Source organism: Moschus berezovskii, chromosome 12 (genome assembly GCF_049115385.1).
Source record: "Moschus berezovskii isolate FMDL1 chromosome 12, NW_MosBer_1.0, whole genome shotgun sequence".
NCBI classification, from domain to species: domain Eukaryota; kingdom Metazoa; phylum Chordata; class Mammalia; order Artiodactyla; family Moschidae; genus Moschus; species Moschus berezovskii.
Genome location: NC_142471.1, coordinates 62,240,152 through 62,257,533, shown reverse-complemented (window position 1 = coordinate 62,257,533; position 17,382 = coordinate 62,240,152). Strand labels below are relative to the sequence as shown.

The following is a 17,382-nucleotide window of genomic DNA, read 5'->3' as shown; positions in this document are numbered from 1 at the left end:
GGCAACCAGTAGACTGGGGAAGATTCTAGACTGTTTTGCCATCCTCCAGATAGGAAATTTCAGGGGAACACTACCATATTGAGCAGCCTCATAGGGTTCTTTGAAAATGTTAAAGTTGATAAACTCTTTGAGGTCAAGGTACATTGTACTCTTTAAGAATAAATAGTTCAACTCAACTATCTCATTAGGAAAGTTACTGCATGTTGAGAAACAAATTTGAAGCAAACTAAGTGGGTCTGCATGCCTATCAGAAATCACTGTTGAATTGACTGAAGTGAAAATGTATATATTAAAATGATTTCTCTTAAAAAAAAAAGAAAGTAGAGGGTAAAGTTCCTTACTTTCCTACAGAAGGAACTGAAATAGGGATAAAAATAGGAGGTTTACTCCTCATTGAACATCCAGGAAAATAGGTTTCAAGGAACGCTTGATGCTTGGTCCCAAGATTATGAACAATGCCCAGAATTTTATCTCAAAATGAGATCCTGCTAATCTTTTCCTGATTTACTTCCTGAATTTTGGGTCCATTCTTTCATAACAAACTGGCTTAAGATTTCTGCCCAGTTTATGGGGTTTGCAGGATTGCTTTGTCCTGGTACTGTAGTATCATTACAAAACCTAAGGCTTTACCTTGTTGTTGCTGTTCAGTTGCTAAGTCGTGTTCGACTCTTTACAACCCCATGGATGGCAGCACACCAGGACGTCTGTCCTCCACTGTCTCCCGGAGTTTGCTCGAATTCATGTCCATTGAGTTGGTGATACTATCTAACCATCTCATCCTCTGTCACATCCCTTCTCCTTTTGCCTTTATGAGCTTATATTCCAGTGTGTGGGACACAGGAATAATTATAATTTCATGTGAAACATTTTGTATTAGAAGTATTTATGAGTCTTGTGGAAAACCAGCAAGAGAGTGAACTATATCCCCCTGAATAGATCAAAGAAGTTTGCATAGAGCAAGCGACACCTGTGGTGGATCTAGAAGGATGTAGAGAATCCCAGCAGGAAGAGCTGAGGGAACGAATATTTCAGTTGGGGGAATGACTCGATACTCATAACACTCGAAATAGCTAGTGTGTCTGGGGATTAGAGAATGGTTAATAATATTTGTGTTGAGTTTGTGACATTTCTTTTTATACCTGGCAATTGTAAGCTCTTGAAATATTGTCAGAAACAGAGACATGACAAGGTCAAGATTAGTTTTATGAATCCAGATGAGGAGAAATAAATCTGTTGTTGAGTCTTGATTTGGAAGTAGATGGAAAAATATAGTGTGCAGCTCATGTTATTTGGGATGGGTGAGTGTATGTGTAGAAAGATAGTACTGGCATGCCTCAGGAAAGCAATCCTGACATGGGTGTACAGAACAGATTTCTTTTAATAGAGAATGTACACTGAAATATGTTCTGAGGAAATGAAGCAAACCAGATTTTGGTGTAAATAGAAGAAGCCATAGGTTAACTTGTCTTTTATTAATTTGTTTATGTATTTTACTCATTCCATATTTATTTATGCTTCCCTTTGTGATATGTTAGAAATAGAATTGAACAATTATTTAATTTATGTGTCATTTTTAGGAAAAAGAGTTTGTGTTGGAGAAGGCCTGGCCCGCATGGAGCTGTTTTTACTCCTGGTCAGCATTTTACAGCATTTTACCTTGAAACCTGTGGTTGATCCAAAGCACCTTGATACTGCACCAAGTTTCAAAGGGATAGTCTCTATTCCACCCTTCTGTGAGATGTGTTTCATTCCAGTCTGAAGAAAGGGTTGACTGCCAGGTTGCAGAGTGAGCCTCTCCAGCTCCATCTACACAAGCTGATGCTCTCAGTCCTGGCTGTTAGCCATTGTCCACCTCTCCCTTACCTACCTTTAGGAGTGACATTCTTGAGCCCTGCCTCTTCTAATTTTCTTTAAGATTCAGTTCAAGTTTTTTTGCATGAAATACAACAGTTTTGTTCCCAATAATTTTTTTAAAATTACAGTCCTGAGATCTTAAGCTACATCCCATTTATTGTGTGTACCAAATGGAGGGCATCTTATACATGTCATATTTTATTAAAAATTAAAGTTGGCAATTATCCAATGTGATAAAACTTTTAAAAATGCACTCATCTCTTACTCCTATTTATCTCTCTAGGGGAATAATTCTTGAGAGTTTGGATGTATAATTTTGCTTTTTCCCAATGTTTATTAAAAATATAATTATGTGTTTGATGGGTATGTTTGTGTATATATGTATATACATGCAAAAGAAATCAGGTGAAGTTGACTCCAGCCGGAGGGAATAGTATGAGATAAAACTTGAATTTATTAGTCTTTCCAGAGATGTTCTTCCTCTTTCCCCTAGTGATTAAACACACACACACACACACACACACAGACACACAGACATACAGACATATAAAGGCAAAGAAGAGGGGAAGGTAATTAATATACATGTGGGTTATATTTGAACATACACAGAGAAATCTATGTGTGTGTTTAGTGTTTGCATGTGTATGTATTACTTATAGCTATGGTTTTTTGGTGACATTATATAATAGCATAAAGTTGATATTTTCACAAGCAGTGTAAGTTAATGTATCTCATAATACTCTGTGAATAGCTATGATACTTTTTAAAAATTATCTTCCTATTCAAGGATATTTATATTATTTTTGAAACCTTGTTAATATAAAAATGCTACTCTCTTCAGGATAGTTTCTTAGAAGTGGTGTGGCTGCACATATATACGCACTTTAATTTTTCATAGATACAGAAGCATAATGCCCTAAAAATTATATATCTGCTTATTTTACTTAAAAAAAAATTTTTTTTTGGCCACGCTGCCTGGCATTTGGGTCTTAATTTCCAGACCAGGGATGGAAACCATGCCCCATGCATTGGAAGAGAGGTCTTAACCACTGGACTGCCAGGGAAGTCCTTTTCTTTTCTGTCATGACTGTAATAGAAAGACTATTTGATCAAACCCTTACATGTACTGAGGATTGAATTCTTTGGTAGATTTAGTAGTTTTTAGTTGCCTTTCAACCCGCTCCAGAGTTCTTGCTTGGAGAATCCCAGGACGGGGGAGGCTGGTGGGCTGCTGTCTATGGGGTCGCACAGAGTTGAACACGACTGAAGCGACTTACCAGCAGCAGCAGCAGCAGGAGCAGTTACCTTTCAAATAGAAATCTCATCATCTGCAAATAATATTTTATTGCAATGACCAGAAATTTCTTGATATAATATATATATTTATGTCTGTATTTCTCTGACTCATCACACAGACACACAGAGACCATACACAAACATATATATATATATATATATTTGTCAGCACATGAATGTGATCAAAGTTGTGACAATTTCTGGAGACAAGAGAGCGGAGGGATTGGGAAGTCCATGTTAGGAAGCCTCCTATTTGATGTGATGTTACCTTTGAGGTGATTATTGATTTGAATTCAAGAGGTGAGAGTCTTAAAGTTTGACTCTAAGGTGTCACATAGGAGCTTTAGAACTCCCCCAAATCTTAGAGATTCTGAAGGCTACCAGAAAAAAAAGATGGACCAAGTAGACATTTCAACTTCAGTTGAAGCTTGAAGGTTATGAAGACGATCTGCAACTAAGCAATAAGATTAGCCTGAAGTTGAAAAATGCTTACAAGACCAGAGTCCTTCTTTACATAATTTCAGTCATTGATTATATGCTTGTTGGAACATACTTTTCCTGTAGAAAACTAATGTCATCCAGAGCCCTGGATAATCATTGCATTATTTAACGTATAATATATAGCACACAAACACACACATGCACACAAACTTACCTGAAAAAACGTGATCTTCTCGATAAACATACAAAATTAATAAAGTTTAATACTTGTTTAAGGTAAACATTCAGAAAATTGAGAGAAAAATGGGACTTCTTTAATTCTGAAAAAGGGTATCTCCAAATCCTAGATAATATTTAATTTCATGGTGAAATACTGAATCCTTTCCCCATAAGTTTGAAAAAAGTTGTTTCTATTCAATGTTAGACTGAAGAAATAGTGTAGGGTAATGACTTCTATAGGTCTTCCCAGGTGACTCTAGTAGTAAAGAACTCACCTGCCAGTCTAGGAGTTGTAAGAGATGTGAGTTTGATCCCTGTGTCAAGAAGCTTCCCTGGAGGATGGCATAGCCACCCACTCCAGTATTCCCCAGTATTCTGGAGAGTCCCATGGACAGAGGAGCCTGGCAAGCTACAGTCCACAGGTTTGCACAGAGTTCAACACGACTGAAGAGACTCGGCACGCATGCACTCACACAATGACTTCTACAGTAATTTTGTCCAACATCAAACAGTGAGAGCACAGGGGAAAATTGTCAGAACAGCTTTGTTAGACCTATGGACATTATGCAAAGAGTTACATGAATCTGTATAGTGTTTATTTTTAAAAACAGTCAAATATCAGTAAGAAGAGTGAGGTTTGTGTTATTTTCACTTACTTCATTCCCTTCCCCGTCACTCCAACCTTGATGTAGCCTTGAAAACCTACAGGTCATAGGTGAAAAGTAGTGGCCTCACAGCCACTGGCTGGGGCTTTCCTGGTGGTTCAGACAGTAAAGAATCTGCCTGCAGTGCAGGAAGACCCAAGTTTGATCCCTGGGTTGGGAAGATCCTCTGGAGAAGGAAATGGTGACCCACTTTAGTATTCTTTCCTGGAGAATTCCATGGACAGAGGAGCATGGCAGGCTACAGTCTATGGTTGCAAAGAGTAGGACACAATTGAGTGACTAACAGCCACTGGAGGAGGCAGAATGGAGCTTAAACTCCTTCAAAACCCTGTTCCCAGAGATGATTATTATCTATCCTTCCCGTGGTCATCTGGAATCCTACATTTAGAATTGATCTGACTCTCCTCTCGCCTAATATTACGTACAGTACTGAGATGTGCTAAGTCACATCTGACTCTTTTGCAACCTCATGACTGTAACCTGCCAAGCTCTTCTATCCATGGGGTTTTCCAGGCAAGATTACTGGAGTGGGTTGCCATTTCCTTCTCGAGGGGATCTTCCTGACCCAGGGATCAAATCTGAGTCTCCTGCATTGGCAGGTGGATTCTTCATTACTGAGCCACTAGGGAAGCTGCCTAATATCGGGTTGGCCTCCCAAAAAACTGGGATGAACTTTTTGGCCAGCCCAATATAAACAGTCTTTCCCTTAGGGCATTTGCCAAAAATAATCAGGGGCAATTTTTAAGCATTAAAGATGCCTGACACTGTAGATAACAGCTGGAGAAATCAATATACTTACCAAAAAGATTAAAAAGAAAAACTGAGGAATGAGATATTCATCAACACTTTGAAAAACTGATGTATTCCTGAGACATTTGTTGTTCAGTTGCTAAGTCATGTCTGACTCGTTGTAATCCCAGGGACTGCAGCATGCCAGGCTTCTCTGTCCTTTACTATCTCCCAGAGTTTGCTCAAACTCATGTCCATTGAGTTGATGATGCCATCCAACCATCTCATCCTCTGTTACCCTCTTCTCCTTTTGCCTTCAATCTCTCCCAGCATCAGAGTCTTTTCCAGTGAGTCAGCTCTTCACATTAGGTGGCCAAAGTGTTGGAACTTCAGATTCAGCATCATCCTTCCAAAGAATATTCAGGATTAATTTCCTTTAGGATTGGCTGGTTTGATGTCCTTGCAGTCCAAGGGAATCTCAAGAGTCTTCTCTAGCACCACAATTCGAAAGCATAGGTTCTTCAGTGCTCAGCCATCTTTATGGTCCAACTCTCACATCTATACCTAATTACTGGAAAAGCCATAGCTTTGACTATATGAAAAGGTAAAGGTAAAGGTACGGAAGGTAAAGGTAAGGTAAAGGAAGGTAAAGGAAAAGGTAAAGTGATGGCTCTGCTTTTTAATACACTGTCTAGGTTTGTCATAGTTTTTTTTTTTCCCCAAGGAGCAAGCATCTTTTAATTTCATTGGAAGTCCACAAATGCTCAGAAAAGATCAAAAGAAAACCTTAAGCTGTCATCTCTGGCAAACCTGTGTAAGAAGGGAGTTGAAGGATAAGGATGAATTAGAAACTGCCTGGATGCATGTTGAAGAGATGCTCCAACGTACACACAGAGCCTCTTGCAAAGACAGGGCACGGCATTAGTTCCTAAGACTACTAAGGAAATGTCTGTTCAATCATTAGATGAGCACCAAGCTAACTGAGCAAAGTCTTTGGTGGATACAAATGACAAAGAATAGAAACTTTACATTAGTTCATAGTAGCTACTAAACAAAAAAGAGCAAGGCAAATTGCTAAGAATATTTTATTTAGGTTTTTTAAAAAAATTTTTATTGGAGTACAGTTGATTTACAATGCTGTGTTAGTTTCAGGTGAATCAGTTATGCATGTGCATATATCTACTTTTATTTTTTAAAGATTCTTTTCCCTTACAGGTCATTACAAAGTATTGAGTAGAGCATCCTATACTATACAGCAGGTTATTATTATTATCTATTTTATATATAATAGTGTGTACATGTCAATCCCAATCTCCCAATTTATTCCTCCGTTGTCTATAAATATACATCACATCTTCTTTATCCATTCCTCTATTGATGGACATTTAGATTGCCCCTATGTCCTAGCTATTGCAAATAATGTTGCATGTATTATTTGCATGTATCATGTGCATGTAAATTGGGATGCGTGAATCTTTCGGAATTATGGTTTTCTCCAGGTATATAACCAGGAGTGGGATTGCAGGACCATACACAAAAATAAACTCAAAATGGATTAAAGACCTAAATGTAAGGTTGGACACTATAAAACACTTAGAGGAAAACATAGGGAAAGCACTCTTTGATGTAAATCACAGCAAGATCTTTTTTGATCCACCTCCTAAGTAACTAAAATAAAAACAACAATAAACAAATGAGATTTAATTAAACTTAAAAGCTTTTGCACAACAAAGGAAACCATGAAACAATAATACAACTCTCGGAATGGGAGAAAATATTTGCAAATGAAGCAGTCAACAAGAAGTTAACAAATAGCACACTATGCTCAATATTAAAAGAACAGCAACAACAACAACAAAAAAACCCAAACAGCCAAATAACCCAATCAAAAGATGGGCAGAGGATCTAAACAGACATTTCTCCAAAGAAGACATATAGATGGCCAAAAAGTACATGAAAAGATGCTCAACATCAACAATTATTAGAGAAATGCAAATCAAAACTGCTCTCACCTCACACCAGTCAGAATGGCCACCATCAAAAAAATCTATAAGCAATAAATGCTGGAAAGGATGTGGAGAAAAGGGAACCCTCCTACATTGTTGGTAGGAATGTAAATTGGAACAGTCACTGTGGAGAGCAGTATGGATGTTTCTTAAAGAAATTAAAAATAAAACCACTATTTAAATTTTGAGTGCTGACTAGATGTACACAGCAGATGATAGAGAGAAATGGTTATAGAAACTAGATACAAGGTTAATACAAACATGAATTGTACTGCTATAATTACATAACGATATTGTTAAAAGAATGATTTAAAATAAGCCTACTGTCCCCCTTAAATACCAAGGAAAAAATCTAATGAATAATGTGAAACATCTCAGTTGGTAAACATTCCACCTGCAATGCAGGAGACCCCAGTTTGATTCCTAGATCAGGAAGATCTGCTGGAGAAGGGATAGGCTACCCACTCCAGTATTCTTGGGCTTCCCTTGTGGCTCAGCTGGTAAAGAATCTGTCTGTAATGCAGGAGACCTGGGTTTGATCCCTGGGTTAAGAGGTTCACCTGGAGAATGGATAGGCTACCCACTCCAGTATTCTGGCCTGGAGAATTCTGGGTCGCAAAGAGTGGGACAGGAACTACTGAACAACATTCACTTTTCACTGCAAACTTCATAATGTTGCTTGGAAAAATTAAAGAATACCCAGATGTATAGAGAAGTATTTCAAGTTTATAAATTTAAAAAATATTGATAAGGTTTCAGTTCTCTCAATGTGCACTATAGACTCAATGAATTCTCAGTAAATATCTTTAAAAAATATGATTTTTATATGTTTATTTATTTGACTGCACTGGGTCTTATTTGTGGCACATGGGGATGTTTTATTGTGGCATGCAGGATTTTTAATTGTGGCATATGGGATCTCATTCCCTCACCAGGAGATCACAGAGTCTTAGCCACTGGACCACCATGGAAGTCTTTCAATAATATCTTATCAGATCTTCTGTGGAATTGATCAACTGATTCTAAAATTTGTGTGGAAATGCAAAGAAGCTAATATAGTCAAGAAAATATTGAAGAAGAAGAATAAAGGTGGAAGATTTACACACTTGATATCAAGACTTTAAAGCTAAAATAAGTAGGACAATGTGGTATTGGCACAAGAATAAAAACTTGGAATAAACTAGAATAGAATAAACTTTAGAAAAAGACTCACACCTTATAACCATGTGATAGCACCACTTAATTTAGCATAGAAAGGATAATCTCAGTGGTAGATGAAATGTATATTCAATTGGAAAAAAATGTAACTTGCTCCTCCTAAGTTGTTTACACTTGTTTGAGACGGATCATAGACATAGGGCTTCCCAGGTGGCTCAGGAGTAAAGAACATGTGGGCCAATGCAAGATACACAGGGGACTCTGGTTCGACCCCTGGGTCAGGAAGATCCTCTGGAGTAAGAAATGATAACCCATTCTAGTATTCTTGCCTGGAAAATTCCATGGACAAAGGGGCCTGGTGGACTACAGTCCATGGGGTCTCAAAGAGTTTGCTTCAGATACAACTGAAGCAACTGAGCACAGCACGGCAAGGCATAGACATAAGCATGAAAAACAAAACTGTAAAACCTCTACTGTGAAACATAAATGAAAGTCACTATGACTTTGGACTCTGCAAAGATTTTTTAAAAACCAGGGGCAGATTCATGTCAATGTACAGCAAAACCAATACAACAATGTAAAGTTAAAAAAAAAAGGACTAATTATAAGAGATCAACAAATTGGTTTTTTAAAAATTAATTTAAAAACTCCATTCACCTTTCCGACTTACTTCACTCTGTATAATAGGCTCCAGTTTCATCCACCTCACCAAAGGATACCATTTAATATGATCAAAAAGTTAGCCAGAGACTGGGAGAAATGTCTAAAATAAATAAATCCAAAAAAGGACTTAAATCCAGATTACATAAGTAAAAATTCCCCTGTCCAGATATCTTATAATTGAGCAAAATGCTTGCACAATTATTTCACAGAAAATAGTGTTCATGTGGTCAATAACAATAAAAAAATGTACTCAACATTTTTAGTTATATAAGAAATAAAAATTAAAATCATGATGAATGACTAATACATACCTACCGGAATTTAAAAAAATCCCCCCAAATCCCAAGAGTTCATAAGTACCGCTAGACCCACCATATATTGCTGATGGGGTTATAACTTATTTTGAAACCTTGAAATGTTTGAACATATGTTCTAAAGCTAGATATCTGTTACCCTTAGAGTTCAGGGATTTTATTTTTAGCTGTATACCTAGAGAAAAGTGAGCCTGTATCTAAGAAAATGAACACATGGACCAGAGTGTTCACAATAGCTTTCTTCATAGAAGCCTCAAAATGGAACAAACTCAATGTCCATTAACATTATAGCAGGTAAATATATTATGTTCAGTTCAGTCACTCAGTCGTGTCCGACTCTTTGCGACCCCATGAATCACAGCATGCCAGGCCTCCCTGTCCACCACCAACTCCCGGAGTTCACTCAAACTCATGTCCATCGATCCGATGATGCCATCCAGCCATCTCATTCTCTGTCATCCCCTTCTTCTCCCGCCCCCAATTCTTCCCAGAATCAGAATCTTTTCCAGTGAGTCACCTCGTCACATGAGGTGGCCAAGGTATTGGAGTTTCAGCTTTAGCATCAGTCCTTCCAATGAATGTAATATATTATGTTACATTCATGCAATGGGATAATGCTATCAATAAAAAAGAACAGGACATCCCTGATGGCCCAATGTTAAAGAATCTGTCTGCCAATGCAGAGGACATGTAGTATCATATAGTATGTGTCTTTCTTTGCCTGACTTATTTCACTTAGTATAATATTTATTCTCTAAATCCATCTGTATTGCCTCAAATGGCAGAATTTCATTCTCTTCATGGCTGAGTAATATTTCACTGTATGTATATGTCATGTCTTCTTTATCCATTTGTTTTTTGATGGACACTTAAGTTGCTTCCATATCTTGGCTGTTGTAAATAGTGCTGGTGAAGTGCAAAATACCCAAGAGTGGAATAGCTGGTTCTATTTTTAGCTTTTTAAGGAAACTATACTGTTTCCCATAGTGACTAGACCAATTTACATTCCCACCAACAGTGTGCAAGGGTTCTTTTTTCTGCACACCTTTTCCAAAATTTGTTATTTGTGTCCTTTTTGTTGATAGCCATTCTGACAGGTATAAGGTAATATCTCATTGTTTTTATTTTAATTTCTCTAACACTTAACAGTGCTGAGTATCTTTTCGTGTGTATGTTAGTCATCTGCATGTCTTCCTTAAGAAAATATCTGTTCAGGTCTTCTGCACAGTTTTTTATATTGAATTGTAAGAGCTGATACATTGATTTATGTATCATTGTCAGTCACATCATTTGCAAATATTTTCTACCATTCTTTAGGTTGCCTTTTCATTTTTTTCCATGGTTTCCTTTGCCACGCAAACCTTTTAGGCTTAATTAGGTCTCAGTTGTTTATTTTGCTTTTGTTTCGTTTGCTTAGTAGGCAGATACAGAAAAAATATTGCTACGATTCACGCCAAAGAGTGTTCTGCCTATGTTCTTTTCTAGGAGTTTTATGGCTTCATATCTTACACTTAGGTCTTTAATACTTTTTGAGGTTGTTGGGTTTTTTTAAATATGTGTAAGGAAATGTTCTAAAATCACTTTTACATATAGTTGTCCAGTTTTCCCAGTACCACTTTTGAAGAGACATTTTTTTTCATTGTATATTTTTGCCTCCTTTGTTATACATAATTGATCATAGGTAGGTGGGTTTATTTCTGGACTGTCTAGTCTGCTTCATTAACCTGAGTTCTTTAAATATTTGTAATAATAATGTCATCAAATATGTGATTTGCAAACAATTTCTCTTGTTTGATAGATTCCCTTTTCATTTTGCTGATAGTTTTCTTTGGTGTACAAAAGCCTTTTACTTTGTTATATTCCCACTTGCTTATTTTTGCTTTTGTTACTTTTTATTTGGCTGTCAAATACAAATTATCACTGCCAAGACAGATGTCACAGAATTTATTCCATATCTTCTAGGGCCTACATTCAAATCTGTGCTGTCTAAGTCAATCACATATTCAGTGCAGTTCCTATAAAAATTCCAATGGCGTTTTCCACAGAACAAACAATCCTGAAACTTGTATGAAATCACAAAATACTCCAAATACCCAAAGCAATCTTGAGAACAAGAAAGGAAGCTGGAAACATCACACTTTCTGATTTCACACTCTGGTAAAAACACATAAATTGGGAATTCCATGGCAGTCCAGTGCTTAGGACTCCAAGCTGACTGCTGAGGGTCTGATTTCAATCCATGGTCAGGGAACTTTTTAACAAAATACCACAAGCCTCAAAGCATGGTCAAAAAGAAAAAAAATACAGAAATAAACTGTGGGGATATCCTCCTCCTTTAACTAGTTATGATAAAAATAGAGTTGACAAATAAACTTTGACATTGTTGGGATGTTAACAAATATTAACTCTGCTCAACTGAAAATATTAACTGTTGAATCTGGGTGGAGGGCATATAATGGTCAGAATATTCTTCTTTCAACAAGCTTAAACTTCTCAAAAATAAAAAGTTGTGAGTTACTAGAGCCCTTTCCATAATGTTTAAAATGTTAAGCTATTTCTTAAATTGTCTTTTTTCTCTTTTTGGCCATATTGATCTTAGTTCATCAACCAGGGACTGAGCCTGGGGCAATGGCAGTGAAAGCACAGAGTCCTAACCACCGGATTGCCAGGGAACTCATTTAAAAAGCCATTTTGAGAAGAAAAATTAGTTATGCTACGAAGGCATAACTGACCTACAGAAATGAGAAATATAAATGGGTAATTTTTTTTTTAATAGAAGTATTATAATTTCAGGGATTTCATGAAAGGACAGCTTCTCTTGCCAAAGAAACTGTTATGGGGAATCAGCCACAAGTGATAAGACAAGAAAAAAGAGGCCTGTTCATATAACAGTATGTTAAAGAAGGAATTCACACAAAACTAAGTGCATTAATAATTCAGTTTTGTTCACACACTTATTCAATATGGTAAATAAAGAAGAAAAGCACTATCAAACTGCTAACCATTACTATCTCTGAGTAGTAAGATTATCAGTGATTTTTTTAAAATTTTATTTATTTTAATTGGAGGCTAATTATTTTACATTATTGTATTGGTTTTGTCATACATTGGCATGAATCTGCCCCAGGTGTGCAAGTGTTCCCCATCTTGAACTTCCCTCCCACCTCCCTCCCCATCCCATCCCTCTGGTTCATCCCAGTACACCAGCCCTGAGCATCCTGTATCATGCATCGAACCTGGACAGGCGATTCGTTTCACATATGATAATATATCAGTGATTTTTAAAAAATGCATATTATTTTTTCAGGGAAAAAAACTTTAGGCAAGAAAAAGAATGACTTGGGTCAGTGGGCTTTATTTTTAATCCAGAAAGCACCCCCCTCCGAAGTCTAATATGCACATCACCATCCTGAGAACAAAGTCCACTTATATCCCCGGTACATTTATCAGCTCTTTCAGATTCAAAGATAACTACAAGGGTACATGCTTGGACCAGAAAATACCTGAAGTTGAAAACTTCCATTGATATCAATTTTTCCCCTCCTACCAAGCCCCAATAACCCCTTAACCTTCTCAACAAGGTAAAGAAGATGAGTGTTCCTTGAGTGTTATCAATTAAAATATCACTTAACTAACCCACATAAAACTATCCCATTAAAGAAAAAGTGATAGTCCCACAGTTCAGTTCAGTTCAGTTCAGTCGCTCAGTTGTGTTCGACTCTCCGTGACCCCATGAATCACAGCATGCCAGGCTTCCCAGTCCATCACCAACTCCCGGAGTTCACTCAAACTCATGTCCACAGAGTCGGTGATGTCATCCAGCCATGTCATTCTCTGTCGTCCCCTTCTCCTCCCGCCCCCAAACTTTCCCAGCATCAGAGTCTTTTCCAGTGAGTCAACTCATTGCATGAGGTGGCCAAAGTATTGCAGTTTCAGCTTTAGCATCAGTCCTTCCAATGAACACCCAGGATTGATCTCTTTTAGAATGGACTGGTTGGATCTCCTTGCAGTCCAAGGGACTCTCAAGAGTCTTCTCCAACACCACAGTTCAAAAGCATCAATTCTTCGGCGATCAGCTTTCTTCACAGTCCAACTCTCACATCCATACATGACCACGGGAAAAACCATAGCCTTGACTAGACGGACCTTTGTTGGCTAAGTAATGTCTCTGCTTTTTAATATACTATCAAGGTTGGTCATAACTTTCCTTCCAAGGAGCAAGCGTCTTTTAATTTCATGGCTGCAATCAGCATCTGCAGTGATTTTGGAGCCCAAAAAAACAAAGTCTGACACTGTTTCCACTGTTTTTCCATCTATTTCCCATGAAGTGATGGGACCAGACTGCCATGATCTTTGTTTTCTGAATGTTGAGCTTCAAGCCAACCTTTTCACTCTCCTCTTTCACTTTCATCAAGAGGCTTTTGAGTTCCTCTTCACTTACTGCCATAAGGGTGGTGTCATCTGCATATCTGAAGTTATTGATATTTCTCCCAGCAATCTTGATTCCAGCTTGTGCTTCTTCCAGCCCAGCATTCCTCATGATGTACTCTGCATATAAGTTAAATAAGCAAGGTGACAAGATACAGCCTTGACATACTCCTTTTCCTATTTGGAACCAGTTTGTTGTTCCATATACAGTTCTGACTGTTGCTTCCTGACCTGCATACAGGTTTCTCAAGAGGCAGGTCAGGTGGTCTGGTATTCCCACCTCTTTCAGAATGTTCCACAGTTTATGGTGATCCACACAGTCAAAGGCTTTGGCATAGTCAATGAAGCAGAAATAGGTGTTTTTCTGGAACTCTCTTGCTTTCTCCATGATCCAGCGGATGTTGGCAATTTTATCTCTGGTGCCTCTGTCTTTTCTAAAACCTGCTTGAACATCTGGCAGTTCACGGTTCACATATTGCTGAAGCATGGCTTGGAGAATTTTGAGCATGACTTTACTAGCGTGTGAGATGAGTGCAATTGTGCGGTAGTTTGAGCATTCTTTGGCATTGCCTTTTTTTGGGATTGGAATGAAGACTGACCTTTTCCAGTCCTGTGGCCACTGCTGAGTTTTCCAAATTTGCTGGCATATTGAGTGCAGCATCCTCATAGCATCATCTTTCAGGATTTGAAATAGCTCAACTGGAATCCCATCACCTCCACTAGCTCTGTTCGTAGTGATGCTTTCCAAGGCCCACTTGACTTCACATTCCAAGAAGTCTGGCTCTAGGTCAGTGATCACATTATCGTGACTATCCTGGTCGTGAAGATCTTTTTTGTACAGTTCTTCTGTGTATTCCTGCCACCTCTTCTTAATATCTTCTGCTTCTGTTAGGTCCATACCATTTCTGTCCTTTATCGAGCCCGTCTTTGCATGAAATGTTCCCTTGGAATCTCTAATTTTCTTGAAGAGATCTCTTGTTTTTCCTAGTCTGTTGTTTTCCTCTATTTCTTTGCATTGATTGCTGAGGAAGGCTTTCTTATCTCTCCTTGCTATTCTTTGGAACTCTGCATTCAGATGCTTATATCTTTCCTTTTCTCCTTTGCTTTTTGCTCCTCTTCTTTTCACAGCTATTTGTAAGGCCTCCTTGGACAGCCATTTTGCTTTTTTGCATTTCTTTTCCATGGGGATGGTCTTGGTCCCTGTCTCCTGTACAATGTCACGAACCTCCGTCCAAAGTTCATCAGGCACTCTATCTATCAGATCTAGTCCCTTAAATCTATTTCTCACTTCCACTGTATAATCATAAGGGATTTGTTTTAGGTCATATCTGAACGGTCTAGTGGTTTTCCCTACTTTCTTCAATTTAAGTCTGAATTTGGCAATAAGGAGTTCATGATCTGAGCCACAGTCAGCTCCTGGTCTTGTTTTTGCTAACTGTATACAGCTTCTCCATCTTTGGCTGCAAAGAGTATAATCAATCTGATTTCGGTGTTGACCATCTGGTGATGTCCATGTGTAGAGTCTTCTCTTGTGTTGTTGGAAGAGGGTGTTTGCTATGACCAGTGCGTTCTCTTGACAAAACTCTATTAGCCTTTGCCCTGCTTCATTCCGTGCTCCAAGGCCAAATTTGCCTGTTACTCCAGGTGTTTCTTGACTTCCTACTTTTGCATTCCAGTCCCCTATAATGAAAAGGACATCTTTTTTGGGTGTTAGTTCTAAAAGGTCTTGTAGCTCTTCATAGAACCGTTCAACTTCGGCTTCTTCAGCATTACTGGTTGGGGCATAGTCCTGGATTACTGTAATATTGAATGGTTTGCCTTGGAAATGAACAAAAATCATTCTGTTGTTTTTAATATTGCATCCAAGTACTGCATTTCGGACTCTTTTGTTGACCTTGATGGCTACTCCATTTTTTCTAAGGGATTCCTGCCCACAGTAGTAGATATAATGGTCATCTGAGTTAAATTCACCCATTCCAGTCCATTTTAATTCACTGATTCCTAGAATGTCAACGTTCACTCTTGCCATCTCCTGTTTGACCACTTCCAATTTGCCTTGATTCATGGACCTAACATTCCAGGTTCCTATGCAATATTGCTCTTTACAGCACCGTACCTTGCTTCTATCACCATTCACATCCACAACTGGGTATTGGTTTTGCTTTTGCTCCATCCCTTCAAGAGTTATTTCTCCACTGATCTCCAGTAGCATACTGGGCACCTACCGACCTGGGGAATTCCTCATTCAGTATCCTATCATTTTGCCCTTTGATACTGTTCATGGGGTTCTCAAGGGAAGTATACTGAAGTGGTTTGCCATTCCCTTTTCCAGTGAACCACATTTGGCTGTGGTCCATGTGATCAGATCGACTAGTTTCCTGCGATTATGCTTTTAGTGTGTCTGCCCTCTGACGGCCCTTCGCAGTACCTACCATCTTATTTGGGTTTCTCTTACTTTGGGCGTGGGATATCTCTTCGCAGCTGCTTCAAGAAAGCACAGCTGCTGCGCCTTACCTTGGATGCGAGGTATCTCCTCAAGGCCACCCCTCCTGACCTTGAACGTGGAGTAGCTCCTCTCGGCCCTCCTACACCCACACAGCCACCACCTATTGGACATGGGGTAGCTCCCCTCGGCTGCTGGCCCTGGCCTCAGGCGTGGGGTAGCTCCTCACCGTCGGGCCTCTTTGCGTGGTCAGTTGCGCCAGGGCCGGCGGCTCTCGCGTAAAGGTTACCAAAAATTATTCTTTTTTGTTTTTAAGTCTTCCTCCAGTCCTGTGTTTCTCATGAATTCAATCCTCAAAGAGGACTCTTTCCTTGTTTCCCAGGTGGCACAGTGGTAAAGAATCCACCTGTCAATGCAGGATGCAAGAGACTCAGGTTTGATCCCTGGGTTGGGAAGATTACCTTGAGTAGGAAACAGTAACCTGCTCCAGTACTCTTGCCTGGAAAGTGCTATGGACAGAGGAGCCTGACAGGTTACAGTACATGGGGCTGCAAAGAGCTGGACATGACTGAGTGACTGAACACACACACATATCACTCTGCAATTCCACGAGTCTTGACAGAAATGTGCTATATGTGCTTCCTTCTCTCTCTCTACGCCTAAAAAGCATTTCAACCAAGGGAAAGAATTTCCAATAAAATTCTCCAAAATAGTTACAGGAGGTAGGTCCTTGGAAGGGAAACATTCATTGACATGTTAGAAGGTAAGCCAATATACTGTTCTCATCAGCCTTAGGCTCAATGACTCCATGATTCCTCCAGTTTTGTTTTGGAATCTCTCTCTCTCCCTCCCTCCCTCACACACACACACTCCATACCATAGACATAACATGGAGCTTAATCCCTTCAGCCATGTCCAACTCTTTGAGATCCTATGGACTGTAGCCCACCAGGCTCCTCTGTCCATGAGATCCTCCACGCAAGAATACTGGAGTGGGTTGCCATGCCCGCCTCCAGGGATCTTCCCAACTCAGGGATTGAACCCACATGTCTTAGGTTTCCAGAGTTGACAGGTGGGTTCTTTACCACTAGAACTACCTGGGAAGCCTGGACATAACCACACAGACACACAAATATCCAAGAGACTCTGGTGTTAATATTTAATAG

At 38.9% G+C, this 17,382-nt stretch overlaps 1 protein-coding gene across 3 annotated transcripts in view; it reads left to right on the top strand.

Moving 5' to 3' along the window:
* The window catches only part of LOC129555969 (cytochrome P450 2C21-like), a 44,699-nt gene extending 42,709 nt beyond the window's left edge, over nt 1–1,990 (top strand). For all 3 annotated transcript variants that reach the window (XM_055425931.2, XM_088842153.1, XM_088842152.1), the window contains one exon: nt 1,578–1,990. In XM_055425931.2, coding sequence (XP_055281906.2) covers nt 1,578–1,759 — 182 coding nt within the window. In that variant the 3' untranslated portion in view covers nt 1,760–1,990. The remainder of the gene's footprint in view (nt 1–1,577) is intronic.
* The last annotated feature ends 15,392 nt before the right edge of the window (nt 1,991–17,382 follow it).